This window comes from Saccostrea cucullata, unplaced genomic scaffold (assembly GCF_032062105.1).
Source record: "Saccostrea cucullata isolate Sc308-1 unplaced genomic scaffold, CSIRO_AGI_Scuc_v1 ctg1411, whole genome shotgun sequence".
Lineage (NCBI taxonomy): Eukaryota > Metazoa > Mollusca > Bivalvia > Ostreida > Ostreidae > Saccostrea > Saccostrea cuccullata.
In genome coordinates this window covers 1-27,695 of record NW_026939826.1, presented here as the reverse complement: position 1 = coordinate 27,695, position 27,695 = coordinate 1, and the positions used below count along the sequence as shown (strand labels likewise).

Here is a 27,695-nt window from a genome sequence, read left to right as displayed (position 1 = left end):
AAACTGTATAAGGGATGAATGTAGTAATTGAAGAGACTACATATGCAATGGACCAAGGTTCAATTCCAAGTTCAGCCATATTATTTCTTAATTCATTCCTTTTTCCTACTATATACTTTTGGTGATAGGTTGTTGGGGAACTTGTTTAGGTTATATGCAAATTAGTACATGTAATTCCTTACAAGTTGTTGTGTTTCTTTAAGGAAAAGAAACTGTTTAAGTAGGTCAAGCTATATGTACCATGGATATTTGTTTGGGTAGCTCATTAGTTATAATACCTGACTATGATACGGGATATCAGGTTTATTTCCAGTCTTATTATGTATGATTTCCTTTGTTCATCCCTCTTTTCTTACTTAAAAGGTTTCTGTAAAAAGGTTTCTCGAATAAACAATGAATCAGCATCAGTTATCAATACCAGATAATTATTTATACCTTTTACTTTCACAGTACAGATTATTGGCTGAAATTGTGACCCCTACCATCCTACTCTTAGTACTAGTGCTGGTCAGAACTCGACCGGACCTTCAAGAGTACAACCATGAATGTAAGTCACTTTACAAACTCAATGTTAGTCACCTTGCTACCAAACTTATGTCATCTTGACCTAACCACTGAATGTTAGTAACCTTACTACCAAATGTATGTCACCTTGACCTTACTACTGAATGTAAGTCACCTTACCACTGAATGTAAGTCACTTTGACCTTACCACTAAATGTAAGTCACCTTACCACTGAATTTAAGTCACCTTACCACTGAATGTAAGTCACCTTACTACCGAATGTATGTCACCTTGACCTAACCACTGATTTCTTATAGGTCATTTTGACGGAAAGGCAATGCCTAGTGCTGGAGTACTGCCATTTCTACAGTCTTTCTTTTGTACCTTTAATAACACTTGTCATGAAACAGTCACTCAGGATGAAGAACCGGGAAATGTGGGAAACTTTGGAAAGTCCATGTAAGTTGACCTAGACAGTTAGGGTAAATAAACTTTTGTAACCAAAAGTTATTCTAAAAGAAGCATAAATGCTAATACAGTCAAACCTTGTTATCTCAAACTTGAAAAGACCACAAAAAAAACAAGATATTTGAGATATCAAGGGTAAAATACGTCACTTCACGATAACCATAGTATTTGAGATATCAGTGTTTGAGATACCAAAGTTCAACTGTAAAATCAATATTTTTAACTTGTTTTCCTGTCTCTTGCTATATCTACAATTTTCTGTTAATAGACTGACAAATCTGGTTTTTGACATTGAGGAAATTCTGAACAGCAACATTGACCGAGAGTTGATCAGTGATTTACTGGAGGACTGGGAAATCATTACACAGCTGATGAACAAAATCAGCAGTGGCAGTACCACAGGTATACACAGGGAGCTGGTACACCTTATACACATTACAGTCAGAAAACAGAGGCAAAACCATCAATAAAATAAATGTTTAATTCTCTCTCATTCAACTATGAAATTAATATTACTCTGTTATAAGGTCTCCTGAGTCACTCCCGTGACAGCTATGTTCTTATCTGTTTGTCCATTTCATTTGTAATCTGTCATGAAAGGTACACTGTATACTTACAAATATTGAAACTTTTCAGTTTCTTCTTTGGAACCTCTGAACCAATTTCATCCAATGTTGGCATTATATGTAGCTTGTACAAGTGATGGGGAAAAGAAATTTTCTAAATGTAATAGTCCCTACCTCCCTGGGGCCTGAGGATGGGATTAAAAACATTAACATTCATTCAATCTCTAAAATATCTTTTTTACTTCTGGACAGCAAGTATTACACTCAGGTGACCATTAAGGCCCTTAGATCTGCTGGTGTTTAAACTGGATTAGAGTGTAGCTGTTATGTATATAATTTACACTGGAATTATTTACAGGAGCAATAAGGATTGGAACAGTTTTGGGGAATCCCCAAAACATCAGTGATGTTGTAAAGGAGAAGAAAATCAACCTGTCTCTAGATGTCTTAATAAATGTCATGAATGCCACCCTTGACTTTAATCAGGTATGTATAGGAAAGATTTTTCATTAGTGTACTGGTAGATTTTAATAGGTAGTCTTGTCAAAGAAAAGTATACAGATTTTTAAAAATATGTCTTGTTATGATAAAAATTTGACAGCAAGTCCTTAAAGTTAACTCAGACTTAAATTTGAAAAGATGATCCAGGGGAATGGTATTCCATTACAACTTTATGCTTTAATTGTCCTCTTTTTTAGCTTAACAAACCAAGTCTGAATAAGATATTTAAGGATTTTGACACCTGCCCTGACTCACAGCATAGACAGCCAGCAGCCCTGGAGATCTGGCAGAGAATCTGTGACACAGGAAGTGTGTTACACACCATTGATTTCCATAGCGACGAGGCCAAGGAACGCAGTCAGAGGGAGATCTGTGACCTTGACAAAGCCGACCTTGAACATATGTACCAGGCTTTCCGAGCTCAGTTCAGCATCCAGAGATTTTTTATACAGGTATCTGACTGAGAAAATTAAGAGAAATCTTGCAATAACTTTCAAGAGCACTCTTCTGAAAATTGCATTTCTGTTGTTTTGCTAAATGATAAGCATGTAAATGCACATGTGTGTATTTCTATATCTCTTATTTTCTTTTCAGATGTTTAAATTTATATTTCTGAACACAAAGAAAATTCCAAATGTTCAAGATATCTACAAAAGGTTTAAGAAGCTTATAGGTGATGTGAGTAAACATATTATTCTTGTCATTATCATACTTGTCAAGTCATGCAATGTAGATAAATGTTGGTTCAAAGCAAGGCCACATAGACTAGGTTGAGGCTATCACAGAAGAATAAATATATACAATCTGTGAACTTAACATCAAGCCTCAGTAAATTATAATTATTATAGACTTTATTTTAGCATCACAGAGGAATTCATGATTTTTTGTTTTCTTTTGTAGTTAACATCCTTGAAGGAGTTAGATATAAAGAAGATGGAGAAATTTTTCAGAGACATGAATAAAAAGAAAATAAATTCCACACTGATTGTCCAGAACTTGGGTGACTTTGTTTGTGGTGCCAACTCTTTTTTACGTGTACAAAGCAAACGTTCTGAGGACCTGTTTGAGAGATTTCGATCTCATGGGCGACTGTCGAGGGGAGAATCAGACGGGAGCACAACAACTAATGATTACGGAAAGGATCGTAAGTTTGTCTGCATTTCAAGGAATACTGTCTGTGATATTAAATTATTCATTGAAGCTACAGAACTGGAATTGACATTTTTAGAAAAAGAACAATTACAGTGAAAACTGTCTAATCTGACACCTCTGCAATCTGTCACACTGTAAATTCTGACTGTTTATTTCTTTCCAATTTTATTCTTTTCCATGTTTTTACACTGTGCAATCTGGCACCTTGTCTATTCTGACACAAAATTTGTCTCCCAGTGCATGTCAGATTAGATAGGTTTCACTGTATAAATATTCCAATGTGTACATTATTTTAATAATCATTGATAATTCGGAGATGACTACAAGATTCCTGTTTTTGTGTAGGTCCATTGTGTCGAGACCTGGTCAACTTCCTGAATGAGGATGTCCAGACTCAAATTCTTTGGAAAAATCTCAGACCAGTGGTTCTCGGAAGGATCACATATGCCCCTGACACACCATCAGTCAGGAAAATCATAGAAAAGGTACAAACAAAAATTGTAGCATACAAACTGAATCCCTTTGAATACACATATTTTCAGGCTTCAGTAATTACCGTAAGCAAGGAATAGCCTGTTTTTATATTCTAACTTTATGTAACTTTTTCATTTCTTTAGGCTAATCAAACATTCTCAGACTTTGCCAGAGCTGTACAGTTGGCCAAAGACTGGGAAGGCTATATAGAGTCTGTACAGAATCACTTTGCTGGGAGTTCAACATATGATATTCTCAGAGTAAGTCAACAATGATCAAATCCTATACGTTATCATCAGAGATTCTTTATTCAATGATTGGGAAACTCTAAATACATGAGCTGAATTTGATGGTCTGAATTTTCTTTACCTTTCTGGTTATTGGGGTTAAAAAAATCAAGAAGATAGAAATTACTAAAAGTTGGAACATGAATTAATACTGTTAGCTTGATGGCAGTAAAGTTTAGGATTAGATAATGGATGGTTTTGACTTGTAGAGGTTTTCTGGCTCTTGTCTGTGTGACCTGGTAGAGAACATTACTATGTCAGCCTTTGGTAAGACTAAGACCGTGGGGATCTGTCGATTCACCAAGACTCTGCTGAGCGGGAACCCAGACATCGGAAACTATAACTGGAGGGACATCATCAAGTTCACCAAGTCACTGGCCAGGGTCCTAGCCGATTACGGAGAGGTAATGGCAGACTTTTCTCTTTAAAAAAATTGAAAGATTGTATTTGTTATCATTTAGATTGATTCACAGTCTTTTATTAAGCAGGTGTCATTTTAGAAATTATCGATATGAACTTTTCCTTTCCATTTCCCAAATTCTTATGTTAATGGCAAGTTTGAAACATAAGTTAATAACAATGTTTTTGTGTTCCAGTGCATGGTTTTTGACAAGTTTGTTGGATTTGCTACAGAAGAAGAGATGCTCACAGAAAGCACAAAAATGGTGGAAAACAACACACTGTGGGGTGGTGGGTATTCAAAGGAAATAATTATATTTAAATATTAATACAAATGATTTTGAATTTGTAATATTTAGATTAAAAATAAAAGGTATTTGTTATCTATGCATTACAGCATGATAGTATTACATGTACAGCATTGTTGAAGTTTGATTTGAATTGTAGTCCCGATATAAGACCAATGCTTTATTTGTATTGTAGCCTTGGTGTTTGATATCAACAATGAAACACACAAGTACTCACTGCCTACTCATGTCTCCTACAAAATAAGGATGGACGCGGACAGAGTGGACACCACAGACAGAGTACTAGACCAGTAAGAGACCTAGTTAATTATAACAAATCCTGCCTATTTACGTACATATTATTTGGTAGGCAGATTATCAAAGGATGCTGTGGGGTCAAGCAATGAATTCCACAATGAAAGCATCCAGTTTATTGCATCTTGATTTTTTTATTTCATTTCAATTATCATTTTAAAGTTATGGTAAGATAAGATTCTTGCAATTTTACTCATGTCACTTTCTCAGTGAAGTGGAATGGAGGGTAGGTTTTCTGATTGTTGTGACTTTTTGCCTCTCCTCCTCTCTCTCTGACCCGAGTATATCTGTCCTCTCTCTGGTTGTAGAGTGTACAAGCCTGGTCCTAGGAGAACCCCGGGTAAAGAGACAAAGTTCCTGACTTATGGATTTGCTTATCTCCAGGACATGGTGGAACACGCCATCATAAAGGTACAGACTGGCTCCGACAAGGACGTGGGTGTCATGGTGGAGCAGTTCCCATACCCCTGCTACATAAGGGACTCGTAAGTCAATAGAGCATTTCCGAGGGCAAAAACAGATGAAGTAAAAATATTAACTGTGAATTAATTTATATTAACTATGATTATTAATTATAACTATTAATTTGTGATTCACTTAGAACTATAAGATACTTATGTTACAATGTAATTTTCAATGTTTGTAGTATCTAGGTTACTTATAAGTATGGTTTCTGTAAAATTGAGTGACTCCTACTTATATTTTCTATCAGAGTCTCTTTCATGTTATGTACACTTCATTCTACAGGTTTACATATGCCATTGAGATAGTTCTTCCCTTGCTCCTCGTCCTGGCCTGGATTCTACCAGTGGCCATGTTGTGTAAGAATATTGTGTATGAAAAGGAGAAGAGGTTAAAGGAAGTGATGAGGATGATGGGATTGGGTAATGGAGTACACTGGCTGGCCTGGTTCATCAATGCGTTTGTTGTCATGATGTTCACCATGGGACTTCTTGTTATTCTATTGAAAGTAAGTCCCCGTTATTTTTAATTTCCCAATTTTTTGAATTGCTTTTAGATTAAATAGAGAAGTGAGGTATGTTTTTCAAATTTAGGTAATTCAGATGTGAAAAAGACTGAAACTCACACTAACCATTGCTATATGGAAATATTTGTTTCTACTTTCAGTTTGGTAAAGTCATCCAGCACACAGACCCCACCGTTCTGCTGTTCTTCTTCAGTACCTTTGCCCTGGCCACCATCATGCAGTGCTTCTTCTTCAGTGTGCTGTTCCATCAGGCTAACCTGGCAGCATGTAGTGCAGGTTTCCTATACTTCACCTTATACATCCCATACGTTTTAGCTAAACGGTGGCAGGAGGTTCTACATCTACCAGAAAAAATGGCTATTGTAAGTAGTTCAAAAGTCAATTCTTTTAATTAGCTAACTTTATTTGGATGATTTTTAAATTTGTGGTTTTTGACTCTAATAACAAAATGAGAAGAAAAATGTATGATCAATCAGATAATATTCTCATCTATAGAAGCTGAATTTTGTAATACATGTATCAATGAATTATTTTTTATCTCTTTTTCTAATAGTGTTTATCCTCCAGTATTGCTTTTGGCTTTGGCTGCTTTAAGATATCCCAGTTTGAGCAGCAGGCAGTGGGGGTACAGTGGCACAATATCTGGGACAGTCCAATGACTGGGGACGATTTCTCCATGATGCACATTATCATCATGATGTTCGTGGACACAGTGTTATATGGCCTGCTTACTTGGTACATAGAGGCAGTGTTTCCAGGGGAATATGGAATCCCAAGGCCATGGTACTTCTTTGTACTGAAGTCTTACTGGTGTGGAAACCAAACCAAAGAAGGCAATTTAGAAGAGGGCCTTTCACCTTACTTTGATTCAGAAGGTGAAACATTACTTCTTTTTTACTATCATAGATAATTATGTATGAACTGGTATCAGGCTGGTCCCCTCTTGCATGATATATATCTATTGAACTTCTTATAATATGTAGTAGATGTAATTTTTAAGTACCGTACCAGTAATGAAAAAAGTTTGTGAAACCAACATGGAAAAGAAAACTTTAGGTATATGAATATAGTATTTAAATATTCATATATGCATGTTTGTATATTTTTGATTGAAATATTTGATATTATTATTAAGGTTGTGTCTTTCTTTGAACAGGTAAACCAGTAGAGGATGAGCCACAAGATAAAACCTTGGGTGTGGGTATCCGGGGTCTGAAGAAGGTGTACACTGAGGGTAACAAGGTGGCTGTTAATGGACTGAGTCTCAACTTCTACGAGGGACAGATCACTTCCTTTCTGGGTCACAATGGAGCTGGCAAAACCACCACCATGTATGTGTAGAAAAATAACCTGTCCTATATAACCATCAATGCTTGCTTGAATTGAATATAGATCCTTTGATATTACATGCATGTTGTTATCCATATCCTTGTAGTTTGACAAACCCTTAAGTTAGATCATATCCTGAAGATAAAAGGATAGGTAGGATCTTCAGTCACAATTTGGAAGTATAAAAAGAAAAGCAATGTTTACTAAGTTTTCAATGTTTACTGAGTCTACAAAATATTTTAAAAAAATCTTTTTTATCTTTTAGGTCTATTCTGACAGGGATGTTTCCGCCTACAGATGGCACTGCATACATTTATGGAAAAGACATCAGGAAGGATATGGATGAGATAAGACAGAGTCTAGGAGTGTGTCCGCAGCACGACCTACTGTTCCAATTGTAAGGCAGTCCAAGAGTATCTGATGTTTACTGCACGTTTCTTTGATACTGTGCATGTATTGAATATGTCCTCAACTAGACATTTTCACCCTGATTTATTTTTACCCTTTGCTTTTCAGTATGACGGTGAGGGAACACCTCTGGTTTTATTCACAGTTAAAAGGTCTAAGTCTACAGGAGACGGCTAATGAGATCAATCCAATGATTAAGGATGTAGGACTGAGTCACAGGAAGCATGCATTTCCTCACATGTTGTCAGGTAGGCATTAAAAAAAATGTAGTAATGAACAGGGAAAAAATTATTGAATTTTGTTATACTTGTAAATGGTAAATATCTAATACTGGTACTTTGACCTCAATTATTTCTAGGTGGAATGAAGAGAAAGCTGTCTGTAGCAATAGCATTTGTAGGACATGTGAAGACAGTTATACTGGATGAGCCTACAGCAGGAGTGGATCCTTACTCAAGGAGGTCAATCTGGGAATTACTGCTCAAATACAAAGAAGGTAGGTAGACCTAAGGAAGGGTTTTAATGGTACATAGACAAAGAAAGGGTTTTTTAAAAATGCCACTGCTGTAATTCAAGTTTGACTTTTATGTTACATGATGCAAAAACCTGTTATTTCTGTAATATGGTAAAGTTAGAAAACCTGTTATTTTTGTATTGTGGTAAAGTTACACAATATTAAAGAAGTTTCTGCTTGTATTTCATTTCATTTGGCATTTTAAAAGTTGTTTAGTCAAGATAAGGACATTTTAATGAATGCACAAAATATTTACATGTTTGGACTGTATCTCACACCAAATTGACAGAATTTATTTTACTACCCTCAGGTAGAACTATAATTTTATCAACCCACCATATGGATGAAGCAGACGTGCTTGGAGACAGGATAGCCATTATCTCCCAGGGAAAACTCTGCTGTTGTGGCTCCAGCCTCTTTCTGAAATCTCAGTATGGCAATGGTTACTATCTAACAATAGTCAGGAACCTGAGTGAAGACCACACTGAAGTCAAGGGAGATAAATGTGGAAATGATCAGATGAGTCCTCTCCCTTTAAGGAAAAGTCCTATTCCAGCTCCAAGAAGAAAAGCAAATCAGAAAGGGGTAAGACATTGCTTTCTTCAAGCACAATTTTAAACATTGGCTTTTTTTTGTGAATTTTGAATTGAATAAAGTACAATGAAAATAATGCATTATCATTAAATGAGCATCTAAATGTTGATAACAGTATTGGGGATAGTAATGATGGTTTCTTTATAGGGTGATGAGACAGAGGCCATTCACCATAGCATATCCTGTGTAGAGAAGTTAAAGAAAGAGGAAGGGACTTGTCACTCAGTATGTGGAGCAGGGACCACAGGGGCCACTGTCATAACAGGTCTGCTTAATCTCAAAACCGTCCATCAATTTTTTAAATAGTATATTCAAAGGTTGTTGATTTTCATGCTCAAATTCACTGATGAAGCAATCCAAGGTTATTGTTTCCAGATGAATTCCTCCAGTTTACTAGGAAGCGCCTGTTGGCATTTGTGAAGAAGTTTGTGAAGAAGGCTAAGTTTGTAGAGGACAACTCGACAGAAGTCACCTTCCTGTTACCAGAGGCCAGCGCTCACAACGGAGACTTCGAGGACCTGTTTATGGAGTTAGAAAGATCCAGGAAAAAGTTAGGAATCTCCAGCTTTGGTGTGTCAGACACTAGTCTGGAGGAGGTGTGTTTTAATGAAATCATTACTTTGAAATAATTTATAGATATTGAAAAAAAAATACCAGTGTTTTTGAAACAATTTTTTTTTACTTTTTGAGATTCTAAAGAATTGTTGACATTTTTTCAGGTTTTCTTAAAAGTTGCTGAAGAGGATGGAGAAAAACAGACTGATGAAGTGAAAAGAAACAAATTGGAAGAAAACACAGATAGTAAGCAAACTATAAACTATAGTTATATCCATTAAGTCTATAAAACACAGACAATTCAATAAATGCAGCACCTAAGGAATGTAGGAAATTTTTGAAAAAGCTTTAAGAAATTTGAAAAATTGGAACTGCATGTATTTTGGTGAAGTACAGAATATGACCACCCTAAAAATATGGGTGATCAATAAGAAATAATATCTTAAAGTCATACTGTGACACATTTTTTTCAATGTTTTTCAGGAGGAAGAGTGCCCCGGCCAGTAACCAATCTGAGTTTCCGACATAACAGGAAGGCCTCGTATCTCAGATCCCAGTCTGTGGAGGAGAAAAACAACAAAATCAACCTGGAGGAGGGCAGTGCTGGTAGGAGGGGGACTCTTCATTTTTAAATGACACTAAAAAATTCTGTGATTTTATCAAATTTTAGTTTTAGGGCAAAGTGTTCAATCATTTCTAATATTTAAGATTCATAATGAATGATTTAGATCCATGTTTTACACAAAGTAAATTGTCATGAAAAGCTAGGACTAGTTTGTTTATTCACAATTATTTTTAAAAATCGGTATAAATTTTTTAATAATTTAGATGGATTCAATCATGAGCTACAAGAAAGAGTACAAGGGAAGAAACTCTTGTTCATGCAGTTTTATGCTTTACTTATCAAGAGATTTCATCATTTTAAAAGGAGCAAAAAAGGATTTCTTTGTGAGGTAAGATGATGTCTCTAATTCAGACATTAAGCTTCAATAATGTGTGAGGTTCTTTGTAGGCAATTGAGTTTCAAGAATTTCTTACAGAAATCACAAACTTTTAAGTTTTTCACAGTGAGAGAGTGTCATTTTTCTTATATTGAGAATACATGTACAGACAACTTAAAAATGCATAAGATTAAAAAAAATGCCAGATATATGTTAGAATGACAAAGTTATAATACACACTGTTGCAAAGTATAAAAATTATCATTGAGGTGGGCACAATACAGAGTTAAGTGTTTTAGCAAAGATTTTTTCAGTTATGATTAGTAGTGAATACTCAATAGAAACTCTTTTTTTCACAGATTGTCATGCCAGTGCTATTTATCCTGATATCCATGGTGTTTGCCAAAATAGAATCTCCCTTTGCAGAACCCCAGCCAATGACTCTGCACCCCTGGCATTTTACACCAAAGAGAAATGACCCACATTTATATATGTTCTACAGGTATTATGAAATTAAGGCCTTAATACTTCAAAATCCCCTAAGTTTTATGTTGATGATGGAAAATGAATATTACAAGTGTCTTAGTGTTTACCACAGATATTTGATTTAATCGTTTTAGTTTGGATGAAAATTCTCGTTTGGGTAATAACCTGGTCAGAACATTGAAATCTGATTACGGCATAGGCAACCGCTGTCTGGATCCAGAGGTCTATACATTACAGTAAGTTAATCATCTAAGATATTTTAAGACAAGTATAAGGTAATGTTTTTAAATATTTTCTAAATTTATTTTTATTAATTTATAGGGAGTACCCTTGTCGACCTCAGTATGCAGCCATATATATAACGGACACTAGCAGCAACCAGACACAGGATTGTTCATGTAGCACGGGTGTACAGTATTGTCCAAAAGGTACATTGTTGTCAAGCTATAAAATAAAGAAATTAAAATTTTGATAGTACCATATTTTGGATAAACATTTGATTTTGGTTTAATTTACTTTAATTCTTCCTGCCTATAGGAGCAGTAGGTCCAGAGCCTCCCTTACAGATGCTGGCCTCCACAGATTACCTGTATGACCTCACAGACAGAAACATTTCTGATTGGTTACTGAAGACGAATGACCAGTTCATTGGAAAAAGGTATTGTTTTGAAAACTTATAAAATTGATCAGTTTTTTAGTGTTCTGCTTGACAAAGAAGAAAACAAGAGGTCTGTCAGCCACTCTGTTTTAGTAATACACTGTACCTTGCTCAGACTTTAATTTTTTGGAGTTCAATTTTCTAACAGTGTGCCATAGAACTATGACCTTCTTGTTTACTAAATGTGCAGCTGAAATCCATCAGTATATATTATACACCCTACAGGTTTTGATTATATAATTACTCATCATCCCATCACATCAGTGTCATTAAATTTCTCTATTTTTCAGATTTGGAGGATTTTCTTTTGGAGAGAAGACTAAGCTAGCCAAACTGAACAATAAGAATGTACATGAGTTACTACAGAAATTCTCCTCTGTGAAGACCTCTGACAAGTCATACGGCATAGACAACAACAAAATCTGGAGCAATGTTGCTCTGTTATTAAACACAATGGCAACAGAAGATATTGCCAAGGTAACTGATGAGTAAATTTTATATTTAAAAGAATTTTGAATATACGAGGGCCGTTCAAAAATTACGCATACTCTGCTATTATTTACTCTTACAGACGTCATATAGTTATGAAATTTCACAGAAATATGTATCTTAAAGATTCCGATAAATTTTGGGCAATATTTCTGTATTTTAAAAAAATTCTACGAAAATTATCGGTATGTTGATATCGCTGATGGAGAGGTATGGAGCACGACAAAAAAAATTGAAGCAAAAGCATGCGAAATCCAAAATTTAACTCATTAATTTTCTATAATTCGCGATATTTTTCGACAACTTTCTCAAATGTATCTTTAAATTGTTCTGTTATTATGTATTTAGATTTCTGACATGATATTTGAACTACTAACAGAAATATAGTGATTTTTCCTGATGCAATTCCCGTGAAAACGACTGTGAAAATGACGTCTCCTGAATTGACGGCGCACCACACTTTTGTTAAATTATGTGTAATGCTCGAGATATCGCCAACATAGATCCAAAATATGCATAATAAAACATGTAGTAAACTAGGGTATTCGTGACATTCGTCCACAAATAGCAAAATGAAATTTTAGACTGTTAGACCTCTGTAAAAAGGCTATACGGGAGGCCTAGAAGAAGATTATCGACGAAAACATTAATCGGACAGTAAAGAATGTGATTGAGAGTCACCAATATCAAACTATATCTCATAAATACTTGCAGTTTTTGGTTTTAAAACAAAAATAGAATATTCTTCACTTGTTTAATAGATTTTTAAGCTCGACAAGAAATGGTGTTTGGATGTTGAGTAGATAAGGTAACTCAAACTGTACATGTACTCTTTGGAAAATTTTGAGAAAATGAAAGCTCAGTCACATATTTTTTCATAATGCCTGTGACGTGGAAGATTTTGCGGCTCCGTCACTCAATGATATGTCCTGATAAATCACTCAAAATTGATACCAATTTACAACATTTTCATATGAAATTTTGAAGACAATATAAGTAAAGATTCTTTTATATTATGTGTGTCATTTTGGCCGATTATGTCGTCAAATATTTTTTCAGTGCAACAAGTCCGCATAATTTTGAACGGCCCTCGTACATGTACAATGGCTGTTGTGTTCAGTTTTTAAAACCAGAACAGAAGTAGATCAAGCAAGGTTCATTTTCTCATTTTATAATATTTGACTTGGTTATTAGGTTTGGTACAACAACAAGGGTTACATTGCGGTGGTGTCCTACATGAATGTGGTGAACAATGTGATATTGAGGAGTAAGCTTCCCCGTAACAAGGACCCCTCCCAGTATGGTATCACGGTCATCAACCACCCCCTACAGCTGTCCCAGCAACAGTCACAGCAGGAGTCCAAGTAAGTATAAGCAGTGGTCCAAGTAAGTACACATGTTGGACCAAAAAGATTAAAAAAAAAAGCAGTAGTTCAAGTAATTTTCAATTCATTAAGTAAAATATACATGTAAATAGGCAATAGTTTCATAGATTCAGAGGAAATCATTTAAGAAATATATAATAAAAATGTTTTTAAATCCTTTTATAATATGAATCTTTCCAGATTTAACAGTAAGGCTGACGTGCTGGTGGCGACCTGTGTTATCTTTGCCATGTCTTTTATCCCAGCCAGCTTTGTTATGATTCTGATTGAGGAGAGGATCTCCAATTCTAAACATCTTCAGTTTGTTAGCGGGGTCAATCCGGCCATATACTGGTCAACCAACTTTCTCTGGGACATGGTATGAATTATTACTTAATTAAATCTTAATGACTTTTGAATTCCGTCATTATTTTTAAGAGCACTTGACATTCCAGACCATTTTGCTTATTCTGATACCTTATATTTTGTTGCAGCTGAATTACTCCATCTCCTGTGTGCTGTGTGTGTGTATCTTCCTGGGGTTCCAGGTGGAGGCATATGTCAGCCCCACCAACCTTCCCTGTCTCATTCTACTGCTTATCATGTTTGGGTAAGAGAACTCAATATTTACTGTTTACTAAATTTATTAAAAATATAAATTCTGTTCTCTAATTTTTAAAGGTGAAGCATTTGGATAAATGGCAAATGCATGGATTAAACAGGCCTTACTGCAATAGATTTTAAAAGATAATATTCATTTTTTGACTTACAAGGAATATATTGAAACTATGGAGGCTTTTTAATTTAGCTATGCATTGATTCCCATGATGTACCCCTTCTCTCGTGTGTTTAATGTGGCCAGCACTGCCATGGTGACTTTGAAATCTATAAATATCTTTATTGGGACCACGTCCACCCTGTCCACGTTTATTTTAGAACTTCTTGCAGAGGAAGATGAGGTTTGTTTATCATGAATTATATGCAATATTCTCCAGAAATTTTCATAATTTAATTATATGTGCATGTAAATTTTAATTTAAATGAAATAAAATGTATGTCACCTGAAATTTACAAACATACTATATGTACATGAAGTTCCTCTCAATTTTCAGCAACTGCAGTACATCAATGAACTGTTGAAGAACGTGATGTTGATTTTTCCTCAGTATTGTCTGGGTCTGGGATTAATGGAGATGTCAAGGAACCAACTCTATTCTGATGCATTCAAAAAATTCAGTAAGTTCACCCCCAAAACAGGTGATTTTAAGTTCAGTGTTTTGTTCATAAAAATGTTTTATAGGAAACACTTGGTTCATATCTCGGCTTCCCTCCTCCAACTTAGAAAGGAGAGACGAACCAGCTTTACTATTAATTTCTAACAGTTAATTTTATAGCAGTTTGAGCCGAACATTTACATTAAAGACCAAGGAATTAGTTTTCAGTTTTAGCCAGCATCTTTGATCAAAAGAAAACAAAAAGTTTGTTACAAGAACATATTATAGTATGTGTACAATGTGCTATAGAAAAATATGCTGCTGCCTGTAGTATTTTTACAGTTTTGTCACTGTAAAACATATTTTATATGATTTGGACAGATATGAAGAGTCGTGTATCCCCCCTTCAGTTTGATATGGTGGGGAAGAACATCCTGGCTTTGTTCCTGCAAGGGACCTTGTTCTTTTTCCTCAACCTTCTCATTGAATACAACTTCTGTTTGAAGCCAAGGTAACATAAAATAATTTACTAAATTTCAATACCACATGTTCTAGGAATATTTAAATAATATATTTAATTCATTATCCTGCTGTACTGAGTATTTATCTCGCTATTTAACGTTATTTTGTCCCTGACAGACAGATCACAATGAAGGACTATCCGTACGGGGAGGATGATCTAGACGTGGAGAAGGAGAGGAGGCGGGTGTTAGAGGGAGGGGCAGCGGAGGACGTAGTCAGGGTCGAAAACATGACCAAGGTACAACTTAACCATGTTAAATAATATACTATTAGGTACAACTGAATCACGTTACATTATACAAGGTCTGTCATCAATTTGGCAGGTGATATGTAATGTAGTGGGAATGATTGATTGATTGTATATTGTTTAATTCCCTCTCGAGAATTTTTCACTCATATGGAAACGCCACCATTTGCTGGTGGAGAGCTGCAAATTTTGTCCTATACTCGGCACTCAGGGCCAGTGAGCAGGGAGGGATCTTTTTTGTGCCAGCACCTACTGTGACATGGGATCTTGGTTTATACAGTCTCATCCGAAGGACTGGTCTCCACGTCCCACAGTGGTATTCAAACCTGTGACCCAAGGATCAACTCCTTACTTTACGACTCTAGAGCAGAGGCTCTAACCGCTGCGCCACGCGGGCGACCTAGTTGGAATGAATTGCTGCTTGTTTAGTTGAAGTAGATGCTTAAATATGCTTATACATGTACATGAACTAATTTAAATACCTTTACATTAAATATACTAAATACATGTAGATAAAGTATCACTTTGAAACATTTTTTGAGATCAAGATAAAAGTTTGTGTGTGATCAAATTTAGCATAAAGCCCTATGGGTAAAGAGTTTAATTATTTTCAACTTACAGATTTATAGAATGGCAGAGGGAAAATCTAAGCACACAGCTGTAGATCGGCTGTGTGTGGGAATTTCCAGGGGACAGTGTTTTGGATTGTTGGGGGTAAATGGAGCAGGGAAAACTACAACATTTAAAATGTTGACAGGAGATATTCCAATATCCAGTGGAGCAGCTTACATTGCTGGTCATAGGTTATAACCTCATTTCTTGATTTTACTTTGATCTTGAAATAAAGTAAATTTTACTGAAATTCCAATTAGAGATCTTTAAGGAAAATTTTTGCAAGAAATAGCTTAAATTTTTATTTATGCTTCTTAATAAACTCTTTCAAATTTTTGAAAAAAAAAAAGTTTTCTCAAGTTAGGCCAAAAAAAATTAATCAACAGTTTCTCAGGCACCGCCGCATCAGTTCAAAAACGGCCGCACTGTTCAATTTTATTGACATATTGAAAAGGGAAATAACTCAATTTTCTATTTTTCCAAGTTTAAAAAGAAAATTGAGTTATTCCCCTTTTCAGAAATGCTAAGATAGACGTTTTTATTATAGTAAATATTTCTTCAAAATTTACAATATTTGATGAATTAACTTTAAAATAAAAATTTGGAATAGCATTATTTAAAGTTGAATACATATTATAACTAATTTCAGAGAACAAAAATTAAGAATTTAATTATAGTAGATATTATCATTTTATTGAACAAATGGCTTAAAAAAGGTGTAAAACCTGTCAACCTGTTAAAAAAAAAAAGCCTGCCTGCCACATTGAATTTTGATTTTTTTGGCCTGAGAAACTATTGATTAATTTTTTTTTGGCCTTATTTGAGTCAGTTTTAAATGATACATTTATATATAATTTTCAGTTGTTTTTGTCAATTCAATTAAATACCTAATGAAAATGAATACTATAATATTGCAAATATTATATATCCAAATTTCTTACTGACTAGATTACTAAACAAATAATTTAATATTAATTATCTACTTTTGTGTTTCAGTGTTATAGATGAAATTGACACTGTACGGAAGTCTGTAGGCTATTGTCCACAGTTTGATGCCTATGACTTTTTACTTACATCTAAAGAAGTGCTAATATTTTATGCTCGACTACGGGGAATTCCCGAAAAAGATGTCAACAAGGTGAAAATTAAGAATTCTTCACTGTATGTTACCATATTTCAGAAAAAGTTGCATTTAGATTGTTAAAGTTTATTCATTTTTTTAAGTGAGATGTTTAAAGGTGTTTTAAACAGAAATCTATAGATTTTTAATTGCTTTCATTAACAGGTGGCTGACTGGGGAATCAAGAAGTTGGGACTGATTCCTTATGCTAACAAACTATCAGGGGGGTACTCAGGGGGAAACAAAAGGAAACTGTCCACAGCGATAGCTCTACTGGGAAATCCTAAAGTCATCTTCCTGGTGAGTTCTATTTAATAATTTTAAAACAATGGAAAACACTTCACGCATGCTTAAGTGTAGAAAAAAAAACTTTTACTGCAGTGCAGCCTAATGGTATTTTGTTGTTCTCCAGGATGAGCCTACCACTGGTATGGATCCGAAAGCCCGGCGCTTTTTATGGACCTGTATAAACAGTATTGTCAAAGATGGCCGCTCAATCATATTGACTTCCCACAGGTAAATTAATATGTTTTTACTTCATGCTCAGGCATTTATCATTTGAAAAGGGTTCAGAGATTATAAACACTGTTATCTTTATATGTAGGGAGAATTGTTTCTGAAGGTCACTGATGACAATGACATTTTCCTGTAAACAAAATTTTAAGTTCCTTTTATGTAATTTATTTCACAGTATGGAAGAATGCGAAGCTCTGTGTGGCAGGTTAGCCATCATGGTCAATGGAAAGTTTAGATGTATTGGCAGTATTCAGCACTTGAAAAACAGGTCTGTAGATATATTTTTCTAATATATGTGCCATTTTTATTCAGACGTTAATCAATATCAGAGGAAAACTTGCAAAGTAATTTTGATCAATTAATTTTTTTTATGTTTACGTACTCTACATTCCTTAATATATGATTAATATTTTGTGGTACAGATTTGGGGATGGCTATACTATTCTGATTCGAGTCTCGGGAGCTAACCCTAACCTGGAGCCAGTTGAGCGCTACATAAACACAATGTTCCCTGGCAGCACTCTGAAGGAGAAACATCACAACATGCTTCAGTATCAGCTGGGCCCCACCATCAAACTGTCCTACATATTTGGTCAGATTGAGTCTGTACGGCATGAGTTCTCTATAGAGGATTATTCTGTGTCACAAACCACACTGGATCAGGTCAGTTTTGAGCTTGAGTCTTATTCATATCAAACTATAGTCTTATTCATATCAAACTTAAAATGATAAGTAATCTTTTTTCAGCCTTTAACTTCAGCCTTCAACTAACGATAAACTTAAAAGTATGATGCTTGCTTTTATCAATGTTCAAAGATTAAGGTTATAAAATTTGAATACATAAACAATCAGTCAAGAGAGAAAGGGTGGGGATGAGTACAGCCTTCTTCTAAATTAACTTTCTTCTCGTTTTAGGTGTTTATTAATTTTGCCAAGAATCAGACTGATGTTCTTCCTGAGGAAGAAAATATCCCAGATACTACTCAAGCCACAGGTAGTTAAAATAACATTTAAAAAAAATGCTCATTGCATTTTCTCTCATGGTTGTCATTTATTACTAAGAAATGTCCCAAATTGCTGAGCTTAGATTTATACTTTTCCTCAGTTAAAAAACAAAGCTATGGAAAATTTTGCTTGACCTAGTGTACAAAAACTTGTTCAGTTTGTTTTCATGCAAGTAATACTACGTTTTTCAACTGCAGCTAATGAAATTCTAATTATGAATGATTTATCATGCATGAAATAATATTTAAACTTAACCTCGCTAATATTTCAGGTGAGAACGTCCATTCCCTGGAGACTCAGTACCTTCAGAGTCTGAGAGTCAGCCAAACAGGAAGTACCATACATCTGATTGGAAGTGAGGCTGATGACCCAATTTATGTCAATACAGCATTCGTATCAGAATTAGAAGAAACTGATGTTTGAATTAATTACTTGTGCAGATTTTAAAATGTTTTTATTTATTTTGGATGGTTGTGTTGTATTAATGTTATTTATTTATGGCTTTAATGTGCTATGTACTGTGTGTTTTCTGATTAAATGACAAGATCTTTATTTATATGCAATAAAAATTTTGAATTTTTTCAAGTAATTTTTTTTATAATTTCTGAAACCCATCTTTTTTACCTGAGTTAGGTTTTAACAACTGGTAACCATTGCAGTCCAAAGACTTTAACATTTGTGCCATATCTGATAGGAGCTAACGAAAAACAGTTTTTGTAAGCTGTCAATGATGTCATAAAGTCTGGACTATAATGTATCGTATCAAATAAATAAATAACCAGACGTCTCTGTTGAGACTGTAGCTCTACTGGTTTGTACTTATAACAAAGGATGAGAAAAGAAGCCATTGCCACCAGACCAAAACTGTAGGAAGAGTAGCGTTTTGAAGGAATTTCACAGAAAATTCTATTTTTAGTAACCATGGCGACACCGTTCATCGAAATCAAAACTGATGCACTAAATTACTAGTATGTATCACAGTGTAGCCTACTTGTGTGCCAAATTATATTGAAATCAGACCAAAACTATAGAAGGAGTAGCATTTTAAAGGAATTTCACAGAAAATTCTGTTTTTAGTAACCATGGCAACATCGTTCATCGAAATCAAAAGCCGATGCACTATTTTATGTATCTAAGTGTAGTCTACTTGTGTGCCAAGTTATATTGAAATCAGACCAAAACTGTAAAAGGAATAGCATTTTGAATGTATTTCACAGTAATTTCTATTTTTCGTAACCATGGCAACACCGTTCATTGAAATCAAAAACCAATGCACCATTTAACGTATCTTAGTCTAGTCTACTTGTGTGCCAAGTTATTTTGAAATCAGACCAAAGCTGTAGGAGGAGTAGCGTTTTGAAAAATTGTTTACAGACAGACGGACAGACAGCTGGACAGACGGACGGACGACGGACACCTTACTATCGCATAAGCTCTTCTGGTCTCTGACCAGTAGAGCTAAAAATTGATGATGTACCCATTATAAGAATAAGAATCTATCATGGCTGTTGTTAGCATGAAATATGAATATATTATAAATTAAAATATTACTATTACAAATGCATTTCTTATTAAATTAATTTCTACTGGTCAGAGACCAGAAGAGCTAAAAATTGATGATGTACCCATTATAAGAATAAGAATCTATCATGGCTGTTGTTAGCATGAAATATGAATATTTTTATATTATAAATTAAAATATTACTATTTCAAATGCATTTCTTATTAAAATGGTCAAAAACTTAAGTACAAAGGCCCCCGATGACCTTTTATCTATTCATACTGTACATTCTCTTATCAAAAGCAGCCATCTTACTGAATTACTGAAATATGGCTCCAAGAGGAATATATTCTATAGCTTTAGTTGTTGTATTCATTCTAACATTGAGCAATGCCGACGAAATAACTTCATTAAAAGATGAAATCGAGAATGTAAAAAAGTTAATGGACAACAAAATGAGAAAATCGTAACACTTAATTGAGAGCGATAATGTTCTTAAAATCAAAGTTGAGGCTCTGACCGAAGAAAACGAATTTCTTAAAACCAAAACTTTTGATTTAACCAAACAAGGTGAACTGTTGAAGAACGAAGATTTGCGTACGAAGGAAAATTTTGACAAGATTGAAAAGGAAAGCAATTCTGTACATCAGAGCAGCCCATTGCTAGACGAATCAGGAAAACCGTCGTATAGAAATATACCAACAAAAGGACGTAAGCATCATACTTTTTTATGTATACATGTTTCTTATATATCAGGTATTCAACAGGTAGGGACCACATAGGATCCAACTGTCAAACAATTATAAGATCCTGTTTGGACTATGCATGTAATATTCCAAAATAGGTTATAAGTTTCCAGAGCTAATAAAAAAAAAGAAAAAAAAAAGATTGGAGCACTGAAAATTCTAGGAATACATAAATACTAGCAGCAACCATTTTTGGTAGAATTTTTTTATGCTCCTTCTTGGAACATAGATCACAAAGAATATCCAAAACGATATATGGCACGCCAAATTCACAAAAATGAGCTAAACATAGTTTTACATTGGATAAACTAGGTTTATTGACTGTAAACTATATTTAACGGTTGTTAACTATAGTTTACGAATGCTAATCTAAGTTTATCTGTCTGTAATAAAACGTTAACAATAGATTTTGTTGAAAAACATAGATTCACGTCTGTAAACTATAATTTACAATCGTGAACTATAGTTAAGAATTGTTAATCATAATTTCACAAATTGTGAAACTATATTTATCAGATCGTTAACTATAGTTAAGAGTTGTTAATCATAATTTCACAAATCGTGAAACTATATTTATCAGATCGTTAACTATAGTTAAGAGTTGTAAACCATAGTTTACAAATCGTGAAACTGTATTTATCAGATAATCTATGTTTTGCAATCGCAAATGATTGTTTTCAGTGTTAAGTATAGTTTACGATTCTGAAACATAGATTATCGCGTTAATTATTATTTATTTACAGTCCGTAAACTATAGTTAACAACCGATAAACCTAGTTTATCAATTGTGAAACTATGATTGGCTCCTTTTTGTGAATTTGGCGTGCCATAGATGTAAAATATAGATTAACTTTGGGCGAATTTGTTGCACATAAACTGGTTCAGGTTTTGATTTAAGGTTTAAAACTAGTTTTTCAAACTGGTTTAAATTTCAATCCGGTTTACCTCGGTAAAACAAATGAACAGTTTATACAAGATGGCGTCAAAAAGATGCAGAACAATATATGTATTAACCAAATATTACACATGCAAATAAATTTGTGAAAATCTTTTTCTTAATAAAAGAATCCAAGAAATTATAATATATTCATATTTTTTTATTATCTTACTTAAAGTTAAAGTGAAGTATTTATATTTTTATTGCCTCAAAGATTAATCAAATTAGCAATTTCCACATTTTTAACACATGGAAAGATAAACACTCAGGTATTCATAATTACTCCTTAGATTTCCAGTAATTTAGCTGTCTTTACAGTATGTTCTACAATTTATCATACATGTTGAAGTTTGTCCAAATGATTCAAAACTTATTTTTGAAAAGGTCAATTTAACATATTCTGTTCATTATTATTGAACAAACACCATTATTTTCAATATGCAGCATTTATCTTTTCTCTGAAGCCTTATATATAAAACATCACATATTAGAATGTGGCATTTTAGTCAAAAGAGTTGTTTGTCTTTATTTTTTTCTTTATAAGAATAGTCACCAACTTTCATCACCGCCATACTGGAATATTTCCCGCTCTTTCGTAAACCGAATAAACCACCATCGGAGGTGGTTTGGTTGGTTTAACAAACTGGTTTCAGTTACAGCCAAAACAAATGGAAAACCGGTTCTGGGTTTAAACTAGTTTAAAACCAGTTTGTGGAACAAATGAACAGTTTACAAAACTCGTTCAAAACTAAACCCAGTTTTTAAGAAACAAATTCGCCCTATGTTAACTATAGTTTACAGTCTGTAAACTTTAGTTTAAACCGATAAACCTAGTTTATCGACTGTGAAACTATGTTTAGCTCATTTTTGTAAATTTGGCGTGCCATAACGATACGTTCCTCAAATTTCTATTTTGTATATCTTCATTATGTATGAAAAATATCAAAAAAAATCTAATTACCTTTTGTTTTCTTCACAGATTTCTAATTCTTAAAAAATTTGAAACACCAAAAAATGTGATATTGGCAAATTAAGCATTTTCCCAAAAGGATTATTTAGGAAACACTACCCTCTGCTATCTTGCACAAATGCCTGGTAATTTACCCCAATTTTTTGTGAGGAAACATGTTTAGGTAGTAATAATTCAATGACAAAATCTAGGCGAAAATTATATATCATTGAGGAACGTATCGGTTGTCCTTAAGCGGACTTAAAATATTTCTAGCTGAATAATATTCTTTTTTGCACCGTTAAGACCATCCTCGCAATGCCAGCGGTCCTGAGTCGACACGTTACCGTTGGGCGGCGACGCGGATTCCTTGTATTGCGAGGATTTGTAAAGTTTTATTCCTATTTGGATGTTATATTGTATTACCTAACGGGCTATCATTTAAACTATAAAATGCTTTCTTTGTTTGTTATTACTGGAATTAACGGAAGCAGCTGTTGCAGAAAAAATACATAACATAACCCGCTTACGCGGGTTACGTAAATTTTTTATGCAATAGCTGCGACCGTTAATTCCAGTAATAACAAACAAAGAAAGACATTTTATTGTTTATATTTATATCTGTTTAAATAATCATTTAAAGTAGGATTAAAAAAATTAATTATTGTATTAATCATGCGAACGTCTTTATACGTTTCATTGATGGAACAGCGACGGATCAAGAATTCTGTACAGGCGACATGCCTAATGTAGTTCATGCAGTGATTAACGCAATGGGTTTTCTTAAGAAATAAAGGAGAAAATATTCAGTAGATGTAAATATATGACAATTGGGCTACTGGTCTCAAGTGACTACCAAGTGAGGATCATGTGTTTTTACATGTGCATAACATTAAAGACAAAAAACCTGATTTTGAGCAGAAACCGCAAAACATTTCATAATACTGGAATACATTTTATAAAACTGGACAAATCGTAAGTCAGAAAACGTTGTAAACGCTTGCTTCAAGAAACATCTCATTGTGTTTGCAGGTCGTCTTCTTGTACCTACCCCAGTACCCATGGAACCGATAGCATTTTACGCTTACATGTCCAAAACAGAACCAACACCGAGCAACCACCACACTCTTATCTTTGACGTCACGAAAACCAATCTCGGAAATGGTTACAATAAATATAGCGGGACGTTTGTGGCACCTACAGCAGGGGCATATGTGTTCACTTGGACGATCAACACAAATCCACACGGCGCCCACTTCATAAACTTAATGGTCAACAATGCTGTGGTTGGGGGAACCTTGACAGACACACAAGAAGCAAACGATTATGACTCTGACTCGTCGACAGTGGTGGTGTCCTTAAACAGCGGCGACAGCGTCAACCTTCGCACCACATCTGCGAGTGATCGAGCGGAAATCTATGTTGACATCCATGCCTTCACGTGCTTCAGTGGATGGAAAATTTAGAGCAAACTTACGAAAATAAAACTTTTTTCAAATTTATTTACAATGAATGCTTTCTTTTTTGTGGTTTATTCAGTTGTAAACGAAATTTTGTGGAAATGGACGTTTCATTTGTAGGAAAAGCGAGAAAAAAATCCACATAAAGCAGCCGAATTAAATAATAATTTTCAAACTATTGACTAGTTCACTACATATATCATACATGTACTCTTATATATCATATCTTTGAAAAAAAAAAAGCTTATTGGAACAGTCTGTTCTGTTTCTTATTCTCAATCCGAAGGCGCTCTATCTTTGATTGGTATTATTGACGACCAGCCAAGATATTGCACTGGAATTCAATGCATGGTACAAATTATCAGCAATTCATTTGTTTGACCTACTATTCTTGAACTGTTTAGTAATTCTTATCATAAAAATTAGCCATAGGACTATAGGAACATGAGCCTTAGCCATTTCAATAAACCATATTATTTGATATTTTTTGCTGTGTGTCATATTGTTGTCGGTGATCCAGTTGAAGATGACAGTGCTGCAATTAAAAAAGTCTTGAAAAACCTAAGCAATAATAATCGTAGGCTGGAAAAGGAAAACGAAATTTTGAAAACCGAGTTGTGGGATCTGAAGTCAAAGGTTTCAAAACTGCAAAAATTTGAAGTATTGGAAGAAGGACAAGAAGAGTCAATTGTTTCAAAATCGGAGATGCGGAATCGTAAGTCAATAAGTAATTATCTAGCTTCCTTGGTACATATTTAATTTTTCTTACTTTAAGAGACTCTCTCTCTTCGACTCTTATTCAGGAGTTTATTTTCGATAACTTTTTAGCTTTTAAAGAAAAAAAAGGCACAGATTAAGCAGTTTGTGGAAGATCACATTTTCTTTCCCATTATCAGGTCGACTTTTGATTGGACAAATAACTACCACACCTTCTACCCCAGAACCAGCACACTCAATCCCCTTCTATGCTTACATGTCCAAATCAGAACCGACGCCAAGTAACCATCATACTTTTTTGACGTCATCAAAACAAACCTAGGGAATGGATACAGCAAATACAGCGGAACATTTGTCGCACCCTCAAATGGGACATACGTCTTTACTTGGACCATCAATACTGACCCCGGCGGAGCTCACTATATAAATCTCATGGTGAATGGTGCAATTGTGGGAGGATCGGTCACTGATACAAGGAATGGAAATTATGACTCTGACTCATCAACAGTGGTAGTAGTCATTAAAAAGGGACATAATGTAAACCTTCGAACAACAGCTGCAACATTTGGTTCTTCGACCATATTCGTTGATGTTCATGCATTCACGTCATTTGCTGGTTGGCGAATAGGGTCTTAGTAAATTTTTTCTCAATCTTGATTTAATGGTATTTATTTTACTACAGAAGCTATATTTCTTGTTACAAAAAAATCAAAATGAATGTATTTCCTTTAACAAAAATATATTGCCTTTCTGCAAATATTTGCTGCAAGTCTGCAGCAAACATTGCTGCAAACTTGCAACAAACATTGCTGCAAGCTTGCGACAATGTTGCTAAAGAAAGCATGACAGTCTATACAAAGCCATGGTGTTTGCAGCAAGTTTGCGGCAATTATGCAGCTAGCTTTCAGCAGACATTTTTCCATGCAAATGAGGTTTGCTGCAAGTCTGCAGCAAACACTGGATTTTCCAAATGTTGAAACCTTACTGCAAGCTTGCCGCAAACATTGTTGCAAGCTTGCTGCAAACATTGCTGCAAACTTTCCTGATGGTTTTGGCACATTCCTGTACACAAGCAGCAACTTTGACATTTTGACCTTGAGCTTGGAGATTTTCGTACGTACGAAAAAACTTTAACCTTGGCCATTATTTTTGAACGATAAGGGCTAGTGCTCTCATACTTCACATATGTAATCCTTGTGAGAAGACCTTTCATTGGATACCAAGAACTTTGACCCTTTGACCTTGACCTTGGAACTACTTAAAAAAACACTGATCAAAAATTTTAAAGGGTTAGGGCTATTGCTTTCATAGTTTTCATATTTCATCCTTGTGATAAGACCTTTGATATGATATCAATAATTTTTACCCTTTGACCTTGACCTTGGAGTTTGACCTTTTTTTTATTTTTAACCTTGGCCATAACTTTTGAAGGGTTAGGGCTAGGGCTTCCATTCTTCACATATGTATTCTTTGTGGCAAGACCTTTCATTAAATACCAATTACCTTGACCTTTTGACCTTGGAGATTTCCGTACTTATGAAGAAAAAACTCTTACCTTGGCCTATTTTCATATTTCACAATAGTATTTCCAGTGAGAATATCCAACTTTGGGTGCCAATATGTTAAATTTGCATTTAAGAAAAGTTTAATCTTCGCTATGTGCCATACGAGGGCATCAGTGTTTCACAAACACATCTTGTTTGCCTTATATTTACAGAAAATTAAGAACTTGACACATAATTCAATAATTTTAAAAATATTAGTAATGACCAAACAAGATCTTTAACAGAGACCCTTACAAGAAAAGCAAAACCAGGAGCATAACAACAGAAATTAAGCAAAGATGATTGAGATGCCTGGGACATGTGAGGAGAATGCCCCAGAGTAGGATACCTAAAACATCATTATATTGGGCGCCATCTGGAAAGAAGAAGCGGTAGACCATGAACAACTTGGAGGAGAACCATAACATCAGAGCTCTAGGAAATGGGCTACTCGTGGGGCAGGCACAGCATATAGCAAAGGAAAAAGGGAGATGACGATAGCTTATTGGAGCCTTGTGTCCCATCGGGGACGAAGAGGATAAGTATTAAAGTAAGTAAGTATGAATGCTTTGTTGTACAGCACTCTTGGAGATTTTTTTTAAAGATGTTAATATTTTTATGAGGACTCACGATAAAAGAAAGAGGCTTTGTAGAACATTTACTGAAACCTGATACATTTATAATTATATCTTTCTTAGAATTTATATGAAGTTAAGGGATCCGGTTTAGGTATCATGGTAATTCAAATTCATTTTGATTGTTGGGAATGTTAAAAATATCTAAAGCTGACATATGACTTTGAAGAATTTCTTCTTAACTAAAGGAGCTGTAGGTATAAGTTTAATTAACACTTGTAGAATATCAAATTCTAGTTCCTTAAACATATTATTCATGAGTCTTACAAACTAAGACAATGTTGTTACCCGCTTTGTCAGCTGGTACGGTGCCTGGGGTATAATACTTTTTTATATGTAATAGTGCAATCTAATTCCTTTTAATGCCTCCGTCAACGAAATTTCAGGGGTGTATAGTTTTTGTCGTGTCCTTCCGTCTGTCTGTCTGTCTATCTCTCTGTCTGTCTGTCTAGCTGTCCATATGTCTGTCTGTTTGTCCGCAAAAACTTTAACCTTGCCCATAACTTTTAATTCAGTGGACCTATGACTTTCATATTTCACATGTGTATTTCTTGTGACAAGACCTTTCTTTAAGTACCACCAAATTTGACCTTTTGACATTGACCTTAGAGTTTGACCCACTTGTACATAAAAATTCCAAACTTTTACTTTGGCCATAACTTTTGAATAGTAGGTACTAGGACTTTCATA

At 34.6% G+C, this 27,695-nt stretch overlaps 2 protein-coding genes and 1 pseudogene across 2 annotated transcripts; all 3 read left to right on the top strand.

Moving 5' to 3' along the window:
* The first annotated feature begins 813 nt into the window (after positions 1-813).
* LOC134254069 (phospholipid-transporting ATPase ABCA1-like) lies at positions 814-19,096 on the top strand. The gene is made up of 45 exons (XM_062736632.1): positions 814-964; positions 1,242-1,375; positions 1,898-2,025; positions 2,238-2,492; positions 2,635-2,718; positions 2,941-3,184; positions 3,538-3,677; positions 3,810-3,926; positions 4,163-4,357; positions 4,550-4,643; positions 4,836-4,950; positions 5,263-5,439; positions 5,702-5,924; positions 6,083-6,304; positions 6,496-6,817; positions 7,099-7,273; positions 7,537-7,668; positions 7,788-7,927; positions 8,038-8,179; positions 8,508-8,778; positions 8,935-9,052; positions 9,163-9,383; positions 9,507-9,588; positions 9,826-9,948; positions 10,171-10,295; positions 10,643-10,785; positions 10,904-11,005; positions 11,091-11,197; positions 11,307-11,427; positions 11,718-11,904; positions 13,111-13,280; positions 13,482-13,659; positions 13,775-13,890; positions 14,089-14,239; positions 14,393-14,516; positions 14,876-15,005; positions 15,134-15,254; positions 15,885-16,066; positions 16,872-17,013; positions 17,161-17,295; positions 17,408-17,511; positions 17,687-17,779; positions 17,934-18,174; positions 18,427-18,505; positions 18,788-19,096. Exons 1-45 carry the CDS (start codon positions 843-845, stop codon positions 18,937-18,939), a joined length of 6,879 nt encoding a protein of 2,292 aa, XP_062592616.1. The 5' UTR covers positions 814-842; the 3' UTR covers positions 18,940-19,096.
* Positions 19,097-20,334: 1,238 nt separating this feature from the next.
* On the top strand, positions 20,335-24,137 carry LOC134254073 (uncharacterized; annotated as a pseudogene).
* Positions 24,138-24,379: 242 nt separating this feature from the next.
* Positions 24,380-25,498, top strand: LOC134254074 (uncharacterized). Its single transcript, XM_062736638.1, has 2 exons — positions 24,380-24,824; positions 25,006-25,498. The coding sequence occupies exons 1-2, from the start codon at positions 24,554-24,556 to the stop codon at positions 25,146-25,148; spliced, it is 414 nt and encodes a 137-aa protein (XP_062592622.1). The 5' UTR covers positions 24,380-24,553; the 3' UTR covers positions 25,149-25,498.
* The last annotated feature ends 2,197 nt before the right edge of the window (positions 25,499-27,695 follow it).

Excerpts from the sequence above, each read along its gene's own strand:
- LOC134254069 (XM_062736632.1), top strand. The coding sequence starts at position 843 with ATGCCTAGTGCTGGAGTACTGCCATTTCTACAGTCTTTCTTTTGTACC. Across the intron at positions 2,493-2,634 it reads TCCAGAGATTTTTTATACAG|ATGTTTAAATTTATATTTCT; the intron begins GTATCTGACTGA and ends TTTTCTTTTCAG. Across the intron at positions 11,428-11,717 it reads GACCAGTTCATTGGAAAAAG|ATTTGGAGGATTTTCTTTTG; the intron begins GTATTGTTTTGA and ends TCTATTTTTCAG.
- LOC134254074 (XM_062736638.1), top strand. The coding sequence starts at position 24,554 with ATGAGCCTTAGCCATTTCAATAAACCATATTATTTGATATTTTTTGCT. Across the intron at positions 24,825-25,005 it reads AAAATCGGAGATGCGGAATC|GTCGACTTTTGATTGGACAA; the intron begins GTAAGTCAATAA and ends TCCCATTATCAG.